The sequence below is a fragment of the Aptenodytes patagonicus genome, chromosome 2, assembly GCF_965638725.1.
Source record: "Aptenodytes patagonicus chromosome 2, bAptPat1.pri.cur, whole genome shotgun sequence".
Classification (NCBI taxonomy): domain Eukaryota; kingdom Metazoa; phylum Chordata; class Aves; order Sphenisciformes; family Spheniscidae; genus Aptenodytes; species Aptenodytes patagonicus.
Genome location: NC_134950.1, coordinates 55,331,111 through 55,349,294, shown reverse-complemented (window position 1 = coordinate 55,349,294; position 18,184 = coordinate 55,331,111). Strand labels below are relative to the sequence as shown.

Here is an 18,184-nt window from a genome sequence, read left to right as displayed (position 1 = left end):
TTTCCAGGCTAAACAACCCCAGTTCCCTCAGCCGCTCCTCAGAAGACTTGTTCTCCAGACCCCTCACCATCTTCATTGCCCTTCTCTGGACACACCTCAGCACCTCAATGTCTTTCTTGTAGTGAGGGGCCCAAAACTGAACACAGTGTTCAAGGTGTGGCCCCACCAGTGCAAAGGGACAACCACTTCCCTACTCCTGCTGGCCACACTAGTTCTGATACAGGCCAGGATGCCATTGGCCTTCTTGGCCGCCTGGGCACACTGCCGGCTCATGTTCAGCCGGCTGTCAACCAGCACCCCCAGGTCCTTTTCCAACAGGCAGCTTTCCAGCCACTCTTCCCCAAGCCTGTAGCGCTGCATGGGGTTGTTGTGGCCCAAGTGCAGGACCCGGCACTTGGCCTTGTTGAATCTCATACAGTTGGCCTGGGCCCATCGATCCAGCCTGTCCAGGTCCCTCTGCAGAGCCTTCCTACCCTCGAGCAGATCAACACTCCCGCCCAACTTGGTGTCATCTGCAAACTTACTGAGGGTGCACTCGATCCCCTCATCCAGATCACTGATAAAAGATATTGAACAGAACTGGCCCCAACACTGAGCCCTGGGGAACATCACTTGCGACTGGCCGCCAACTGGATTGAACTCCATTCACCACAACTCTTTGGCCCAGCCATTCAGCCAGTTTTTTACCCAGCGAGGAGTACGCCCATCCAAGCCATGAGCAGCCAGTTTCTCCAGGAGAATGCTGTAGGAAATGGTGTCAAAGGCTTTACTAAAGTCGTCTAGGTAGACAACATCCACAGCCTTTCCCTCATCCACTAAGCAGGTCACCTTGCCATAGAAGGAGATCAGATTGGTCAAGCAGGACCTGCCTTTCATAAACCCATGCTGACTGGGCCTGATAACCTGGTTGTCCTGTACATGCCGTGTGATGGCACTCAAGATGATCTGCTCCATAACCTTCCCCAGCACCAAGGTCAGACTGACAGGCCTCTAGTTCCCCGGATCCTCCTTCCGGCCTTTCTTGTAGATGGGCATCACATTTGCTAACCTCCAGTCAACTGGGACCTCCCCGGTTAACCAGGACTGCTGATAAATGGTGGAAAGTGGTTTGGTGAGCACTTCTGCCAGCTCCCTCAGTACCCTTGGGTGGATCCCATCTGGCCCCATAGACTTGTGTGTGTCTAAGTGGTGTAGCAGGTTGCTAACCACTGAAGTAACCAAGAGCGTAACATGATGTGGGATCAGGTGAGTGAGCCTGGCCTTGCCGAGGGGAGCTGAAGGAGCGCCTTCTGCAGGAAGGAGGGTTTGACATTTGTGCCGGCAAAGAGAGAGTTCATCAAAGCAGTGGTGGAGGGTTTTAATAGGGAGAGCACCACAGGATTCATCCTCACCCCAACATGGGCCAAAGGGCTCCAGGCAGGGCTGCAGGCATGGCTGACCTACTCAGGCCCTCCAGCAGTGTTTGTTCTTAGTGCTATACCTGATACAAGGCAAGAACTTCTCCAGCTTAGATAACTTTATCTGTCTGTTGGTGAGCAGCACTTGTTCCTGGGATCATTAGTGCCAGCCCAAAGGAGGCTTGTGCTGAAAAAGGCAAGAGCCTTGTGTCACATGTTTGGTCTAGGTTCAGACATCTTTTTCTCAAGCAAGAATCTCCAAAAACCCTTTTAAGCATGTATTCAGTAAGATTGGCAATAGGGGACATGAAGGCCCACAACTTTCCTTGGAGGGTCTTCTGAGAGGAAAGCTACTCTTCTCAAGCTGGGCGCTATCAACGATGTTACATCTTACCCTGCTAGGTGTGACAAGAGAGGATGCATTTCTTTTCTAGTGTAAACAAAATTGTGTGTTGTTGTACAGAAATGGCTTACCCTGGCATTACTGGGTTGAGCTGGTTCATCTGGGTTGAACTGTTTCTACGCTTCAGCATCTCTTTTCACTCTCCAGGGTGGAACAGAAGAGCGCTCACAACTATTCCCCCCACACACACCCCCACATGGGAATCAGCACCAGCATCTAGACCAGATTTCTGATTAAAGAGAATTGTATAATGTCTGTCTGCATCATCTTCCATCTGCTTCTCTTACCAACTCAATTGCATATGGCATTATGTGCCTCTTCCGTGCTGTGCTCTGTTCTTTCGCCGTGTCTAGAAAGCAGGGAGAAGATACAGCATGTCAATTGCAAAGGAAAGGTTCCTTCCATTCATCAGCTTTTTTTTTTTTTTATTTTACACAGCACCTGAGAGGATCTTTGAAATAAAGGGGAAGCTTTGGTTTAGTGTACATGTGAATTTTTATGCAGTAGTCAGCTTTGTTTGCTAACATTTTAACACTTACTAAGGGCTAAAGATGCTCTTGAAACATGGTCATACAACCTCAGCACCCCCACACCCCAAAAAGAAATAAAACCACGCAACGATTCCATGTCCTTTGAGAGGGAAGCAGGTTTGTAATAAAATCACAAAGAAATGGTTTCGTGGCTGATTCTGAAGCTGGCAGTAGCCAGACATGGAGACTTTTAAAAGGGACTGGGCTTTTTAGTACATTTGCTACTAAAAAATGCTGATCCAGTTCCTGCTGCCCTCTATCAAACAAACAGGAGCTCTCTGGCAGGACACCATGTGCTTACTCAAAAAACCCACAACAGCTGGAGATAGACACGTTAGAGAGCTGCGCGACACCAAACTGTGTGGACTTCTGGATTTATTTTTTTTTAAGAGCTTTCCTCTGCAGCCCTACCAGAATCTGTAAAATCAGGCAGAGACAAATACACCATACCGCAATTTCTGCCTCTTCTCACCCTGTGACAAGCTCTGTGACACTGGCATGTCCCACGCGGCTTTGTGATATGTGTTGGCTGGTCCATGCAGTGAGGACAATTTGTAGTCTGATCAGTGGAATCTTTTATAGTGCAAAAGGAAGCAGATGCCAATTTTGTGCTGATAACATTGAATTGTTCTTCAGCAGATGAGCTTTTTCTGTTGTCTCCAAGTTTTAGAGTTTTCTTTCTCACACTTGGCTTTTTAGCAATACACTAAGGACTTGAAGAGAGGTTTTATTATTTTTTTTTAGCTTCAAGGTAGGAAATCCCCATGAGGAGGTTCACTTGATTATAAACAAAAACAGAAAAGGAGATCTTCAAAACCCGGAAAAATCCCTGGTGAGGGGGAGGAATGCTCAAAACGGTTTATGTGCTGCCCTTGTCTCCATCGGTAGCATGACAGATTTGTGTTTGCTGCACTGAAAAAGCAGCAGAACATAGGTGCCAACATGATCGAATTACCCCAGCCTGGTGACCCGTTTCATGACTGGGATCAGACAGATGCACTTGAATTACTTTGTTCTGTACATGTTCCTCCCTGATGTCTTTCAGTGTTTGCCTTGTGTCAGACTGCACTGGATTATTCTACAATCTAGCAACACTAAAGTGCAAATAAAATTAAGCACAGAAAGGTACGTTGGATGTGCCCATCAGCCACACCAGAGGTGGGGCATTCAGCCTAGGATAACTAAGCCCTGGGGAACTAAGCTGTCCGTTGTAGGCTACAAAAATGAGAGCTGGGATATTTAGCAATAGTGGTGGTTTTGAGGTTAATTTTTTCTTGGTTTTGGGTTGTGTGTGGTGTGTTGCTGGGGGCTTTCTGTTTGTTTGAAGGCAAATTTTAGCACGCTCCTCTTCTGGCTTACAGAAGCATTCAGGACATGTTTCTGGACTTTCACTTTATTCTGCACTGTCATTTTCTGTTGGCATAGCACAGTACCCATCTGGCACAACACTGCTCTTTGTGCTATGAATCTGAATGCTGAACTTGCAGAAGATAATACAGTCTTAGGAATATTTTTCATTGTAACACTTTTTTATATTGTGTCTGGCCTAAAGGGGAAAGAAAGCAGCCATAGTCAGTCTTGTCTCTCCTTTTTTTCATTCAGAAATGAAATGTAATGAATGAAAGTGTTTTTCATAAAGACCACATATACGACAGAGTACATTGTGCTTTCCTAAATTTGAAGGAAGTATTTGAAACTAAACTTGCCTGTTCTTGTAAATTCCTGTTGTCTACCTTCTCTTTGGCATTTGAAAGCCATTTTGAAGGGAAAGGAACTCTTCCAGGAATATATTCAAAGCTATTTGACTTTTGATCTGCTAAGACTGTGTTTTAAACCCTTTAATACATATTTGAGTGAACTAAATTATGGCCAGCGTATACAAGTCAGAAATGACAAGGCAGTATGTAAAGATAGTGTATAGCTTTCCTTCCCCCTTCATTCATCCTGGACCATCATCTAAGTGGGGCACTAGGCTAAGACTATTTCCTGCCTCTGTCTCAGATTTCCCTGTACAAACCAGAGTAAATCAGCTAAGCCTAGCTCCTCCCATGCTTACCTATGCTGATTAAGCAAATTAGGGACCAAAATGTGTTTCCATCTGAACTAAGACTGTGTAAATACAAACACATCTGTAACAGTTGGTTAGAAGTATTTATTAACAAGCATGTTGCAACAGTGGTAGGGGTGATGAGGTGTGCGCATTTTAAATCTTTTCATTTCTGTATTTGAATGAAAACAGGAGAATCAGCCTTGGTATGTCTGAAATGTACAGAGCAGAAACCAAAAGGCGGTATGCAAAGGTAGCTTAAAGATTTCCTTTACACTCCTACACGATCTTCTGTTTTAGATACTTCGCTAAAATGCGTTTTCTGCTTAAATGAACGCCCTCCTGCCTCTCAGAACCTCTCACGGGCTTTCAGCAGCGTTTTGCCCTCACAGGCAGGGTACCTAAATCTTCCCTGAGGCACAGCTTGGATCAGAGGCACTTGCCTTCCTTTACCCAGGGGAGCTTTATTTCTCCACCGGGAGCTGGCAGACTCTGTTTCCACATACCTCAGCACAGGGCTGGCTCCTCTTCTGGTCGATCCCCTTGGGACACGCGCAACGGCAGCCAGCAGAGTGGCAGAAACCCAAAGCACTCATCTTCTCCTGGTGTCTCTTGCTGTGGTTCTTGGGAAGCACGTCTAGCAGTGCTACTTCTCCTGCCCCATGCGCTATCGACATGTTGCTGTTGTAGCTGTGCTCCCATCCTCTGGGGTGAGGCCTGGGGCAAGGGCAGCAATATGGGGGAAAAGGATGGTGCAGCCAGTTTGGGGACCTGCCACCTGTGAACGCAGCATGTTGCCTTAGGGGTAGCCCAGCCCCAAAGCACGCCTGGCTCCCCATGCCCACTGCAGGGTCCCTGAATGCTGCTTCAACCAAGATCATCCCATTGTGTATCCACAAGGGACTAGAAGCCTGCCAGGCGAAATCTCTCTTTTACCATAGCAGTAAGGATGAGCTGTGTATAAGCCCCTCTGAAAGGGCTCTGGCACTGAGTTCAGGACTACCCTTCAGTGCTTGTCCCATGTCACACCGGCAGGCACTGCAGCACAGAAATGATGTGGCATGCTTGAGGAGCTCATTCAAGATCTTTAATGATTCATATCCTCCTTCTGCCAATTAATACATCCAATGCAGTGAGTGGAGCTAACAGGCCATTTTTTATTGGCCAAAGAGCTGTCCCAAAATCTCAGTCCCTTGTCTGTCGTACTTAGTTGTGGAAATTATGATGGCACAAACAGAAGTTCAGGTAATGCAGGATAAATAGAAGATGGAGTTGAACTCTTAAGGAAGAAAAGAATATTTTCATTTACAGGTTACTGGTAATAGTAACTCTGAGAAAATAAATTAGACATTCAGATATTCCCCTGTTATACATAGCCAGATTTATTCCTAAATGGAATGTTTTCAAAATTTCCAGTGGCATTTCAGCTGTTCATTAAAATGTGCTGTAGAATATAGTGACAATTTATTACACAGCTGTAAAAGCAGTAGTAATCATTATAAATGCAAACCTTGTGATGTTTCTTTGTCTATGCTTTAAATCCTTTTTTTTTCCTCCATCCCTACATCGAGTGAAACAGTGATTGTAGCAATCAGCAAGCAAGGGGCCACCTCCTCCAACAGCTGCCAATATCCTAGTCTCTTTTATTCAACAGATGGGAGGTATGTGCAGGCTAAGATAAGTGGCCACCTGTAAAATACGGTTCTAGATATGTGCCAAACTGGCCAGTCGTATAGTCAGGAACAAAGCTAGTCAGAAAAGGAAGGCAGCTGTGCTGACCACCCACATCTGAAACAACAGGGAAACATTTACTCTCACGGATGGATGCCCTTGTTTCAAGCAGAGTTGGGAAAACATTGTTATGCAACACTAATGCATACAGAAAATTAATTTCTATACCTTTTGTGGTGGCTGTCCATGACACCTGGAGCATCTGATCTGTACTCTGGCTGCCACAGCAAAATCTTGCTGCTATGGGTACCTGCATCTTGTCATACTGGTTCCAATCTTTAAAGGGCACCTGCCTCAGCACATGCAAATTTCTGTCTGGCAATATCTGTGCACTGAATTTGGTGATGTGCTGCAGTCTTCTTGTGAGCTCAGCTAATCAGTGAACAGCGACAGCCCCAGGTGACGTGTTTGACTATCTGGCAGCTAATCAAGCATATTTGAGTTTTGCATGTCACATATCAGCAGCAAATTGTTCACAACATATTCATAAAATACATTTTGAATTAATTTAAGAAATTTCAGGCAATGCTCATCAGTTTACAGATCTGCAGGGTGGTGAAGTGGCTCGCATGCATCTGATAAATTGTCCGTTGAATTATTCATTCTATTTTATCTTTTTTAGGTTTTTATTTCTTTATTTTTTATCAAATAACAGACAAGAATTTTTTTTCCAAGAGTTCCATGGTTAGTGTTAGTTATCAAAATGTTGTAGCTAAGCGCTAGTAACGGTCACTTTTTCATCATTTTCTCTTCCTTCTTTTGAGTTTGGAACACCACTAATTATGATGTCTAAAAAACTTTCTACTTTTGTCATGTGGAATCAAATGGCGTAAGGAGTCAGAGCGTATGAATATGGCTGCTGTGAGTGTTGCACTATACGTACAGTGAAAACGGCAAGCAAAGTCTTTATCTTCATCTTGTGACAGGAATATTGAGTAATTAGCATAAGTTTACATATATTTATTAGTCAGGTAATTAGCAGCCAGAGAATACAGTGGTTTAGAGGTGACCTAGATTTCATTACGGTATTGTACCATTCAGAAACAGACCCAGTTTCTGAACTACTTAGGTGTGCGATTACACAATGGAATTGTCCTCCTAAAATACGTTGACAATTACCAGAATTGTGCATGCCACTGGGAAATTGCTCATACTAATTACCATCGTGAGCTACTTGAATACAAAATATCTGCAAATGCTCGAGGAATTAGACATAAAATGGATTCTCTTCTTTCAGGTCAGCTGTGTATGTATTTCTAAAGACTAGGGGACCAAGATTAAGCCTGATATTAGGTTACAGATTTTTCTTTCATATACCTGCAAACATCCATGTGAGATTTACATTTTAAAATGGAAAATTTAGTTAATATTTTAATTTGTTTACTTCGTACTACTTGGAGAATATTAAAGATATTCCAATAAAAATACTGAAGAATCACCCTTTCAATACTTTATCCATTGATTAATTATTTTAAAAGAAATATCCCCCAAATTAATTGTATTGCACAAGAGGCATGATCTGGATCACTTTCTGTGACTCACATCTTTATAGGATACCTCAGATTGTGAAGACAGCACTTAGCCAGCATTTTCAGAGGATAAAATGTTTCGCAGGTGGAGGATTGTAGCTACACATTATAACCTTTGCTAGTTGACTCTAAGCACATACGGCAGGAGAACTGCAGTTTGTGCACATTACCCATGAGGGTTTTTTCGTTCGTTTCTGACTACTTGTGCATCTCATCTGTCACTGGTATTGGAAAGCTGGGGAACGTTATGACTTCAGACTATGACTTTTAAACTTCTAATTTGACATCAAGTCACGTAAAGCTACTTCCCTAGCCTACATTTTCTCAACTTTCAGCTTAAGCCAGGAATAAAATAAAATTTAAAGCACATCAAACTTTACCAGGTGCCCCAAGTTCTTGGAACGATTTCCCAGCTTAAGATGTACTATGAGTGCATTTGCATGTTGTGTATGATCTGCCTACGCTATTTGCCCCTACACCCTTGAAAGCTCCATGAGAAGCAGACCCATTACACGGGTACATATGTGGGTGTCAGAGTCACAGTGCCAGCAGGTCTGATCAGCACCAGGTTTTCAGAGAGGAACAACCCTTTAGAGGAATAGAGCCCTCACAGTTCCTACAAACTGCATTTCAAGAAGTGGATGTTCGGCTGATGTGTTTAGGATCATGCAGCCAATCTTACTATTGGGCCTCTCCCTTCTTTACCCCGCTCCTGGTGAGGCCATTTAGATGGTGAAATATTTATATTTTTTTTTTTTCTTTTTTTCTTTTTTCCCAAACCTCCCAGGATATCCAGCGAACACTCGCCAAAGCTTCAGATCCGGAGCCACAGTTACCTGAGGGCAGTGAGCGAAGTCTCTATCAACAGGAGCCTGGACAGCCTGGACCCCGCAGGGCTGCTGACGTCCCCCAAGTTCCGCTCCCGCAATGAGAGCTACATGAGAGCCATGAGCACCATCAGCCAGGTGGGTGACACGCACCCGCAGCAGCCCGGAGGGCATCCACCATGCTGGACACCGGCTGAGCCCTTGCAATAGAAGAAACTTGATTTTGCTTTAAGTGGAATCAGTCTGTTGCATGCCACACATTTTCAAAACGTTTTTAAGAAAACAGAAATGTTTTCACACAGTCTTGTTTTTGAGAGAGTAACATTTGATAATGCCATAACCTACCCTTTGCAAATGCATGAGTGGCACAACATGCAATTCATTGGAAGGAGCAGTCTAATTTTTTTTTTTTTCTTTTCCAAAAGCAGGTGCTCATCAACAGTGTCTTTAAACAGAGTTCTCTTAAGGATCTTGTGCTTAGTAACTGAAATCAAATTTTCTGAAATGCCTCAAAAAAAAAAAACCACACGTTCACATGCTGACTGAGATGCTAAAGTAAATTAAGTCCGTAGTATTTTGTATTTCACAATATTATTAGTATTTTATTAGAATTTTTAAAGCTTTCTTTATGCTATTGTATACATTCTTAACCTCATGCACCTCTGAACTTTTCACCTATATAGTACAAACATCGCAGTGCAAAGGTATTATTGCCCTGAAATTCTGTAAGATCTGTTCATGCTCATTCTAGGCTAGAAAAAAAATAAAGGCTGCTGTGACACATTCAGTTTATGAGTTTTAGCATCATAAAATAGCCTGTCCTTGCATACAACATGCTTGTACAGTTGAATTGGTCAGGGACAGATCTGAAAGAAATGCAAAAGTGCCAGCACTCCACAAGGGCAGTGGGCCAGTAGTTCATCTGCTAAATCCTGTAGCTCCTTGGTATGATTTTTGGCTTGTTTGCTTAAGTGCATCATTTGGATAAATCACTTGGATAAAAGAATTTTCTTACACTAGTCCAGAAGTGCAGCAGGGCAGGATTTATGGTGCCAGATACTGGCCCCTTATTATTGGCATGTCAGGTCATTGCAATGTCAAAAAAAGCGTGTGACATCATTGATTCCAGGACTTCAGCTGTGGCATATAACATATATGTGCTGTTCAGAATGGAGCTGTAGTTTGAATTTCTGCGGTATTCTATATTTGGGCATTGCAACGTTAGAGTATTCACCTGTGTATTTTATAGTGAGGCACTTTGCATAGGGTACGGGCTGATGCTCTAGAAAGAGGGTCGGGATGTACCTAGGAGGAAACAGCACTGAAATTCAGGTCTCAGAGGTAACTATATGAACATTAGGTTAGGTTACTTACTTAGCTGGACACCTAACACTTATACAAAGCTGTCTGCCAAAGAATGAGTGTTATCTGCCAATATGAAGAAGCTGGGTTTTTTTTAAAAAAGCATTAATTCAGAGATATATATTTGGGGATAAGGCTATTCTCCACCATTGTAGGATTGTTATTTGTGATGTACTATCCACGCCTCTTCTGTGCTCTTTTAAGCAGTTTCCCTTTGAAAAAATATGCTCTACTCTTTGAGATTTCCCTTTTCATTTATGTGTACAAGTACTCGGCATAATGTTTTCCTTGGTAAAATTCATCCTGGAAAAGAATTTCTAATGTTTTTTTTCCACCACCCTAACACAGTCTTATCTTCTCTTGCAATCTGGGCCTTTTGCATGCTTGAAAACTAACAAAATCCTCAAGTGTTGGTTTCCATGTGCATGTTTCCTACAGTGATAATTATCATGCTTTAATGCCAGCTCAGGGCTCTATTCTCAGTTTAGAAACATGAGCATCTACTAATTAAGCCGAAGTAAATGGTTTCCAGGTTTGTAATACCTGCAGCAAGGCCTTATGCTTTTGAATGTCCTTTAACTGCATGAGCGTAAGTCTTTGTCACCACCTAGTGTCTGCTCCAACAAGGGTCTAAGGATTCCTTTGCATCTCTCGCTCTCAGCCAAAGGAGTCAGTCCAGAGATGTAGTTATGCAAACATTTTTCCCCTGCAACAAAGCTGGTTCCCTTATCAGCCTCCCCTTCCCAACTGTTTGTTACCACTTCGACCCTCGAGCTTCCCAATCTGTCAGGTTTATCACTGTGATTGCCTGTGGGTTGCACTGATTGTGTACCGGGTTTAAGCTGACCTTTTTTTTTTCCTCACCCCCCAATGAAAGAGTGATTTTTGTTTTTCAGTGTAATGGTCATAATGGCCAGAGGTTCAACCTCCGCTGTGGGCCCAGGGTGAGATAAACCAGATGCTGCTATGAGGACTCCCAGCTTCCCACCAGTCTTGGCAGGAACCAAGAGCCTAAACTCTGCTGAATCTCTGCTTTACTCTGTCTCCCCTTTTTGTACGTTATTTTTTCCCCCTAACAGTTGTTTCTTTGTAAAATGGGACATGTTTATGTGCCATTCACCTGTTCTTCATGTGCGAAGGGATCTTCTAACAGATGTTAGCCATTGTGCTACTGTAGCTTGTGAGTGTTTGTACCGGGTAGGCTGGTGTATGGGACATACTGAACCTGCCCGGTCTTTGCCTGCAGGTGAGTGAGATGGAGGTGAACGGTCAGTTCGAATCCGTCTGCGAGTCGGTGTTCAGTGAACTCGAGTCTCAGGCGGTGGAGGCGCTGGATCTGCCCATGCCAGGCTGCTTCCGCATGAGGAGCCACAGCTACGTCAGAGCCATTGAGAAGGGCTGCTCCCAGGATGACGAGTGCATATCACTGCGGTCCTCATCTCCCCCACGTACAACCACCACGGTGAGGACCATCCAGAGCAGTACTGGTGAGTAACAAAAAGGGAAACCCAGAGGGGTGGTGGAAAGGGAAGGTACCTTTCTGTGCAGCTCCATCAGATCAACGATGAGCTCTTCTCTGCCAGACACCAAGTCCATAAGAGAGTCTGCGTTTCACTAGGGAGCTGGACAGACTAATCAGCCTAAAACTATGCACAGATCAAGGCTGATGCAGTTGTGGTGCCTCCTACGTCCAAGCTAGTTTATTCTGGGCTAAAAGCACATAGAAGGGAAGTCCAAGGTCATGTCTCCTCTCACTCTCTTCCCCAAAAGAGCGATCACAATTTGGCAAGGCTGAACAAGAAGGCTCTGGGTTAGCAGCTCTGCTGGCTCTTACCAGCAGAGGAGGGCCCCTCTGCTGAGTTTTTCTACAAAAATGAGGTGATCTTTGTCTTTTCTAAAAGTTACAAGTTATTGGATGTGTTGTTTAATGGCTCTGAGAGACTGTTACAGCTCTCTAGGCCATATCTCAGAGGTGGGAATGGAGAAGGGAAGAAGAGGTCTGCAGGGCAAAACATGCATGTTCACATCCTGCTGTTATTCCTTCTGCAGTTCAAACTATTCAAGCCTTGCAAGAGAGAGATGTTTCTGTCTAAATGTGTGACTTACAAAACTTCCTTTAAACGTTTGAGGTTGCTTTTCTTTTGGAAATAATGAATTCCAGATTCTGTAACCAAAATTAGTGCTTAAGGGAAAGAAAAAGCAAGTCAGAAACCAAAATCAAAATCTGCCTCTCTCATTCAGGAAAGCAAGAGGCAGGAACCATTACGTGTGTGTGCTCTACCCCGTGGGAGGATGAGAGAGCCCTCTTTCTTTTGACTTCTCTGCATCTGTTCCACTGCTTTACACAAGCTTCATTTACTATTCATGTACTATTCATATTCATGACTAATATTGACTATTATAAGTATTTCACTGTACCTACTATCTCTTTTCCCAGTTCTTTAATTTCTGTTTTCTGTACTTTAAACTTTTGCCTTTTTGTGTGTTATCTCACAGGTGCAGTTGTTTATACCTTGTAAGTTTCTTATCTCTCACTCCAGTCTTTTTTAAAGCCACTTGTCAATTGGTTTATGTCATCAAAGGACACTTTCAATCCTTTTACCAAAAATGTTTGGCTTAATTCATGATTATTCTAAAAGTAACAAGTTTAAGTACTGTTGGAAATACATTGGCAGTACATCACAAACATCAAAGCGTTTTTAACAATTGCTGCAGAGCAGTTCTCATCTAAATCACTAAGCCTTAAGAAATAGTATTCACGTGACAACATTTCTGCTATAAAAGTAGTTCTTGCATGCATGCAGGGTTTGCACCACACCACAAAGACAGGATAATCATAAGGTATGTGTACAGTATTGGCTTGTGTCAAATGTATTCTGAGGCAAAAGCTGAAGATGGGAGTTTTCAGGGGGTTTTCAGTGTGCATTTGCCTTTACTAGATCACCTTGGGTATCCCAGAGTAGTTTTTCAGTTCTTTGAGAATGGCTTTGTTAACACTATTCCTTTATAAAAAATAACTGTAATCGTTAATCCAGAAGAGAATAACTATTTTTTAATTATCTTTATATAAGAGGTTGTTTCTGTCATTTAGAAAAATGGTGCCTGTGTTTGGGGATGATGGTGTATAAATGGAGAAGGTTGGCTGTATGTATCAGCCAAAAATACTGGAAAACCCAGAAGAGGAAAATCATTATTGTAAACTGTCTCTTGTTTATGCTCCTTTTTTGTAGTACAACCACAAACAGAGGCCTGGTCTCTTCTCTGGGTAGCTGGCTTTATTAAAAAATCATATGAACAAAGCTATGTTATTGAAAAATGTAATCCAGTGTGTCTGTCTTGGGTTACTGCTTCTGTAGTCAGCCCCTTAAAATGCAGGGAGGGGAATGATTTGCAGCCCTCTCTTTGGGCATCCATAGAAGCATTTAAAAACTGCTGTAGGTATCCATTTTCTGCTGTGGGAATTTTACTGAGTTATCTTTCTCATTTTTTAATTCTTGGGCTCCCAAGGGCCCATCCCTTGCACTGGTAGCATTTCAGACAACTTGTCTATTTTACTACCTGACTTACATACCACTATCCATTTAATGGGGATTAGAGCTGAATTAATTCCATCCAATGGTATTGACTACCTTGCTGTTGCCTGTGGCTGGCTCACAGAATAGAAATAACATGAAAGATATCATTGATGGTTTCTATTAATATCTGCTTCAATAAAATGGGAAATAGCACAACAGCTAGACAGATGTGAGGAAAGGGGAACAGTATCTCAGACTTCTCTCCACTGAGGTGATGTTTCAAATGCTTTTGTGGAAGACATAAACTACGGATTTAACATCCCCAAATGAGAGAGCTGCCCTCCTGCCCCAAAAACACCTCTGCCCATTCAACCAAGCAAGGCTCCTTTCATCAACGTTAGCAATTCCTTGAGGGATCTGGCTTTTCATTCGCTAATGCACAAAGTTGTGATCATACACTGATATTGGGAATTTCTTTGACTGCTGGAAGCTGAGGAGAATGCCAACTTGATGATGATGGAAAGGACAAGAGAGCTGCCTGTCCACTGGATTCAAAATTACTCCTGCAGAGCAATGACCCACAGCTTTCCAGGGCATCTGGAAAAAAATATTAAGCAAGCACTATGGACAAAAATCACACTTACTTCTCTGCCTGTTAGCCTATGCTACAGTGGTTGCAGCCTCAGGTTTTAATTTCCTTTTACCACATAGTGTTGGAGGTTTAGTTCTGAAATTAGGAATACATCGCTACTGGCGTAGCTGTTCAGTTCCTGAGGATGTGCTCAATCTAACTATAAATCCAGTGCTAATGCTCTAGCTGTGGCATAGAGCTCAGCTGCAGGTCACTGCCCAACTGGTGGCCTCTGCAGCCTGCGCTGGTCTTAGTGCTATCACGGCAATGCTGCGGGGTGGCTGCATCTGGCTGAAACCGAGCCCGAGTGTGAAAATGGGACTGTAGGCACAAACCTGTTGTCATCAACAGGATGAAATGTTATACTGTGAGTGGGGAAAAAAAAATCCTAACCTCACCAAAGTGAAGTTTCTGCGTATATCTGGGAGGTGAGTACTTTGTTCGTGAGGCAGTCTTGCATGTGAAATGAATTTTTATCCTTGTTTTTAAATGAAGGATTTTGAAATGAAGAAGAGAAAGTACGACCTTACCACTTTATATGGAAATAGAGACATTTGGGAAATAAGTGCCACGTCACAACTTCATCATGCCTTGAAAGCTAAGCAGTTGAAAAGGTCCGTTCACCCTCGTATTTGCTTGCTCAGCATCGGTCAGACCCATGGAGGCAGCTGCACCGTGCACGAGCCCGGGCGATCCCTGGGAGCGGGGCTGCGCGGGCTGGGAGCTACAGCAGCTCTGAAGTGCTGGCATATGTTATACACCATAGCCTGCACTAAAAATTACCACCCATGTCATTTGGTCTCTTCAGAGGAATTTAATGAGGTGTGAGTTATGATATAATTTGATCCCAGGTTATTTGCAGATGCAGCCATTGTAGCTGAAACTCTTCAGCCAATAGATTCAGGTCACTAAATAGGTAGCCTTTTAACAATTTTAAAAGTCTGTAAATCATTTAAATGAGCTTAAAGAATACAGTAATTAAGAAGCAAAGAAATTTTAAAGCAGTCTAAAGAACATCTTTCACCCACATTTCTTGTGTCTGTTTTTCTAAACCATGCCTGTGCAGCCATGCACGTTCCTTCGCTGCAAACAAATCTTATGACATTGTGGGGCCTCAGGCATTGGCACATGTGGATACAAATATATAATTGAGATTGGACATGTTTAATTTGAAAATGAAGCCTCTGTAATGGAGCTGGAGCAGTAACATCAGCAAAAACTCTGCACTAGATTGCAATAAGTATTTTCTCAATATCTAACAGTCAGGTAAACAGGAATATCAAAGTTATCTGCAGCAATGCCATCTGGTGATTCTCAGTAATATTACACTTCTGCTTAAAAGCAAAACAAACAAAAATCCCAAGGAAATCATGCTGTGTGGCCAGGAGGTTAGAGAAGGACTGAGAGTTATCACAGTATATGCTAATTATGGTGCTTCAGCTGAGCAAGCTGTTTTCCTTCCGTTCGTTGGAACATCTGACCAAGAGGGATCTGGTATTTTGTGGAAAATCTCTAAGGGGCTGCCTAGCCAATTAAAAAAAAAAAGAAAGAAAAATGCAAACAACTAAACAACTTTAAAAATAGACTTGTGCCAGGCAGAATTCAAAAATAAAATCAAATCCTGTGGAGAAGGAAGCTGTAACTGACTGTATGCCAGCTTTTGGACTCCTCAGAGCTGTCCTTTCAGAAACTGTTCTGTCCAAAAAGAAACAAGGAATTAGGATTTCAAATCTGATTTCCAGTTGAAGCTGGAATTGGTTTCTGGATCTGTACCAAAATTAAGATATTTCCGCAGAAGGTCTGAAGAAATATAACTAAGTTAAGGCCTACATGCAGATGTTGAACCTTAAAATAGATTTGAAGAGTGTAGAAAACTGTTTGACAAAGAATTTACATGGTTCATTTCCTCTGTTTCCTTGAGTAATCCTGAAATGCAGTCTGCCTTTGGATCCGCTATCAAATTGCTTAAACCAGCGCTTAAAGATGTTTTCCTTTACTAATGAGGAGCTGACCTTGGAGGAGAACACTGTTTCCAATTTTAGAGGCATCTGACTGTAGCTGGAGCAAATTTCATCATGTCTATCCCAGAAGTCATCTTTATGAATGTTAAGCTCCACATCAGTTTACATGTGGTGTAGTTTTATGCCAACTGAGAACAGGAATTGAAATAAGTTTGATAAATTCCATTTTACCTTTTGGCTGTAAAGTCTGTATGTCCTGAAGACACATGGAACTTTGTGGCCTGAAAGACAGGGGTTACTGGAATAACTATTACACAGGCCCCTACTTTAAGAATACTTGGTAGCTACAGCTCGTTCACAATTTAAGTGATGTCAGATGGTGGAATGTATTACATCAATTTTTCATCGTCCTCCCTGGTACTGCCTCTTTTCTCTGTGTGATTATGAATATTGAATTTAAACTGTTTGGTCCTATCTGAGACACTGCCCAGATCTGGAAAGAGAGATGACCTGTGACATTCACCCTGGAGCTTGGTGATTTTGGTTTCTTTATGACAAGTGCACTTTCCCTCCTCGCAGCACTTCAGGAGAGTGCTCAGTCCTTGCAGTTTCAGGTAAGGCTCGAGGTGACTTGCTGAGCATAAGGGCACAGCGAAAGCTCAGAATTTCCTAAAGAGAAAGGGTGAGAGAAGGACTTTGTTTTGTAGGGTATGGCCTATTTATTTTTTCCACCTCTGAAAACATAAAGCTTAGAGGAGTTAAAAGTGGTCTCCAAAGTTATAAATGTGTTTCAAATGCAGGAAATGAAAGACTTGTAGTACCCTTTGGTATTCAATCTTTGCTTACTATTCTTACTCTTCATTTGCTTGATATGCTTCTAAACTTTTGGGCTAAGGCTCGTAGTGAGGTAAGAATATGAGAAAGGTCTTAATCATTCAAAACTGTGATCTTAAAATGTCTTGAAGGAATGTGTTGTCTTACTTTGTAAACATTTCCAGAAGCACAGAACTACTCTGCTATTTTGTTCAGATAGCACTTGTGCGGTTGACTTCTCCAGTCGTCCAAACGACTTGGACATCTCCAAGGCTGAAAATGGGTACTTCACACTCCAGCCCCACTAACTCTGTCAATGTCCATGTGTCTCATGCTGGGGAGTGCCACACAGGGCACAGACTCGAGATGTGGTCTCACCAGCACTACACCTCCCTCAAACTGTGCTTTGGCAAAGACTGCCTGGCGTGCAGTCAGCCATCCGCAGCGCAAGGGTACGCTGCTGACTGCTGCTCAGCCTGCTGCTCTGCAGGACCCCGCGGGCCTTTTCTGATGCTAGGAATAGGATGGCCATCAGACCTGTAGATTTGACAGTCTCAAATGAAACAGGAAAAAACATGATTTTTCAAGAGAAGGAGATCTTTAACAGAAATATATATGTAAGTGGGTTTAATGAGTACAGCTCTGCAGGGCCCCTCTTGTACAACAGCAATTCCTTTGGAGCTGTTATATTTAATCATGTCAGTAATTCCCGTTTCAGAGCTCAGATATGATGCATTAGGTACTGGATCCGGTAAATAATTACACATTTTCATGCTTCCTAAGTATGTGTTTATGCAACAGTCTAACAGTAATTGGCTCTTTGAAGCTATGGTGGACTATGGGGTGCATACATTATTAACCACTTTTTGAGACAGAGGCTGCCTTTTTTCTTTAGTAATACCACAGATAAACCCAAAGGAAATGTGGCAGCAAAGAAATCTGTACGTTAAAAAAAGAATACAGAAGCTCTGAAGTATACACAGAGATGTGATTGACTCTTTTTATTTCTTGCTATTACCCTGATCTTACTGCACTGCTTCTTACAATGCTTAATAACAAAGCACAATGCAACTCAGATACTGGGATCTGGAAGATGCCTAATGTTATTTTGCAAAGAGGGACAGTCTAGCTGCCATTACAGTCTAACAGTCCCTTTTATCAAAGGCACACTGTGGGCAGATGCTGGTAATCTGTTCCAATGCTGCAACCTTTGTCTGGCCTCTCAAGGGGGAAATGGATGTGTTGGTCTTTGGAAATTGTTTTCCCTTACTGAATTTGGCTTTGGTCAGATGGGAGAGTACTAAATTGCATTCCACTTAAAATGCAGTAAGCCATCTGAGCAGAACAATTCCTAGTTGCTCTGATCAAGGATTTGAGCTAAGCTATCAGAGGAGAAAAAAAAAACAATAAATAATACCATGGAACCCTCTACTGTGAC

At 42.7% G+C, this 18,184-nt stretch overlaps 1 protein-coding gene across 9 annotated transcripts in view; it reads left to right on the top strand.

Annotated features, from left to right (window-relative positions):
• DLGAP1 (DLG associated protein 1) overlaps positions 1 to 18,184 on the top strand; it is a 435,141-nt gene that overhangs the window by 329,275 nt on the left and 87,682 nt on the right. For all 9 annotated transcript variants that reach the window (XM_076329901.1, XM_076329904.1, XM_076329905.1 and 6 more), the window contains 2 exons: positions 8,425 to 8,602; positions 11,073 to 11,313. In XM_076329901.1, coding sequence (XP_076186016.1) covers positions 8,425 to 8,602; positions 11,073 to 11,313 — 419 coding nt within the window. The remainder of the gene's footprint in view (positions 1 to 8,424; positions 8,603 to 11,072; positions 11,314 to 18,184) is intronic.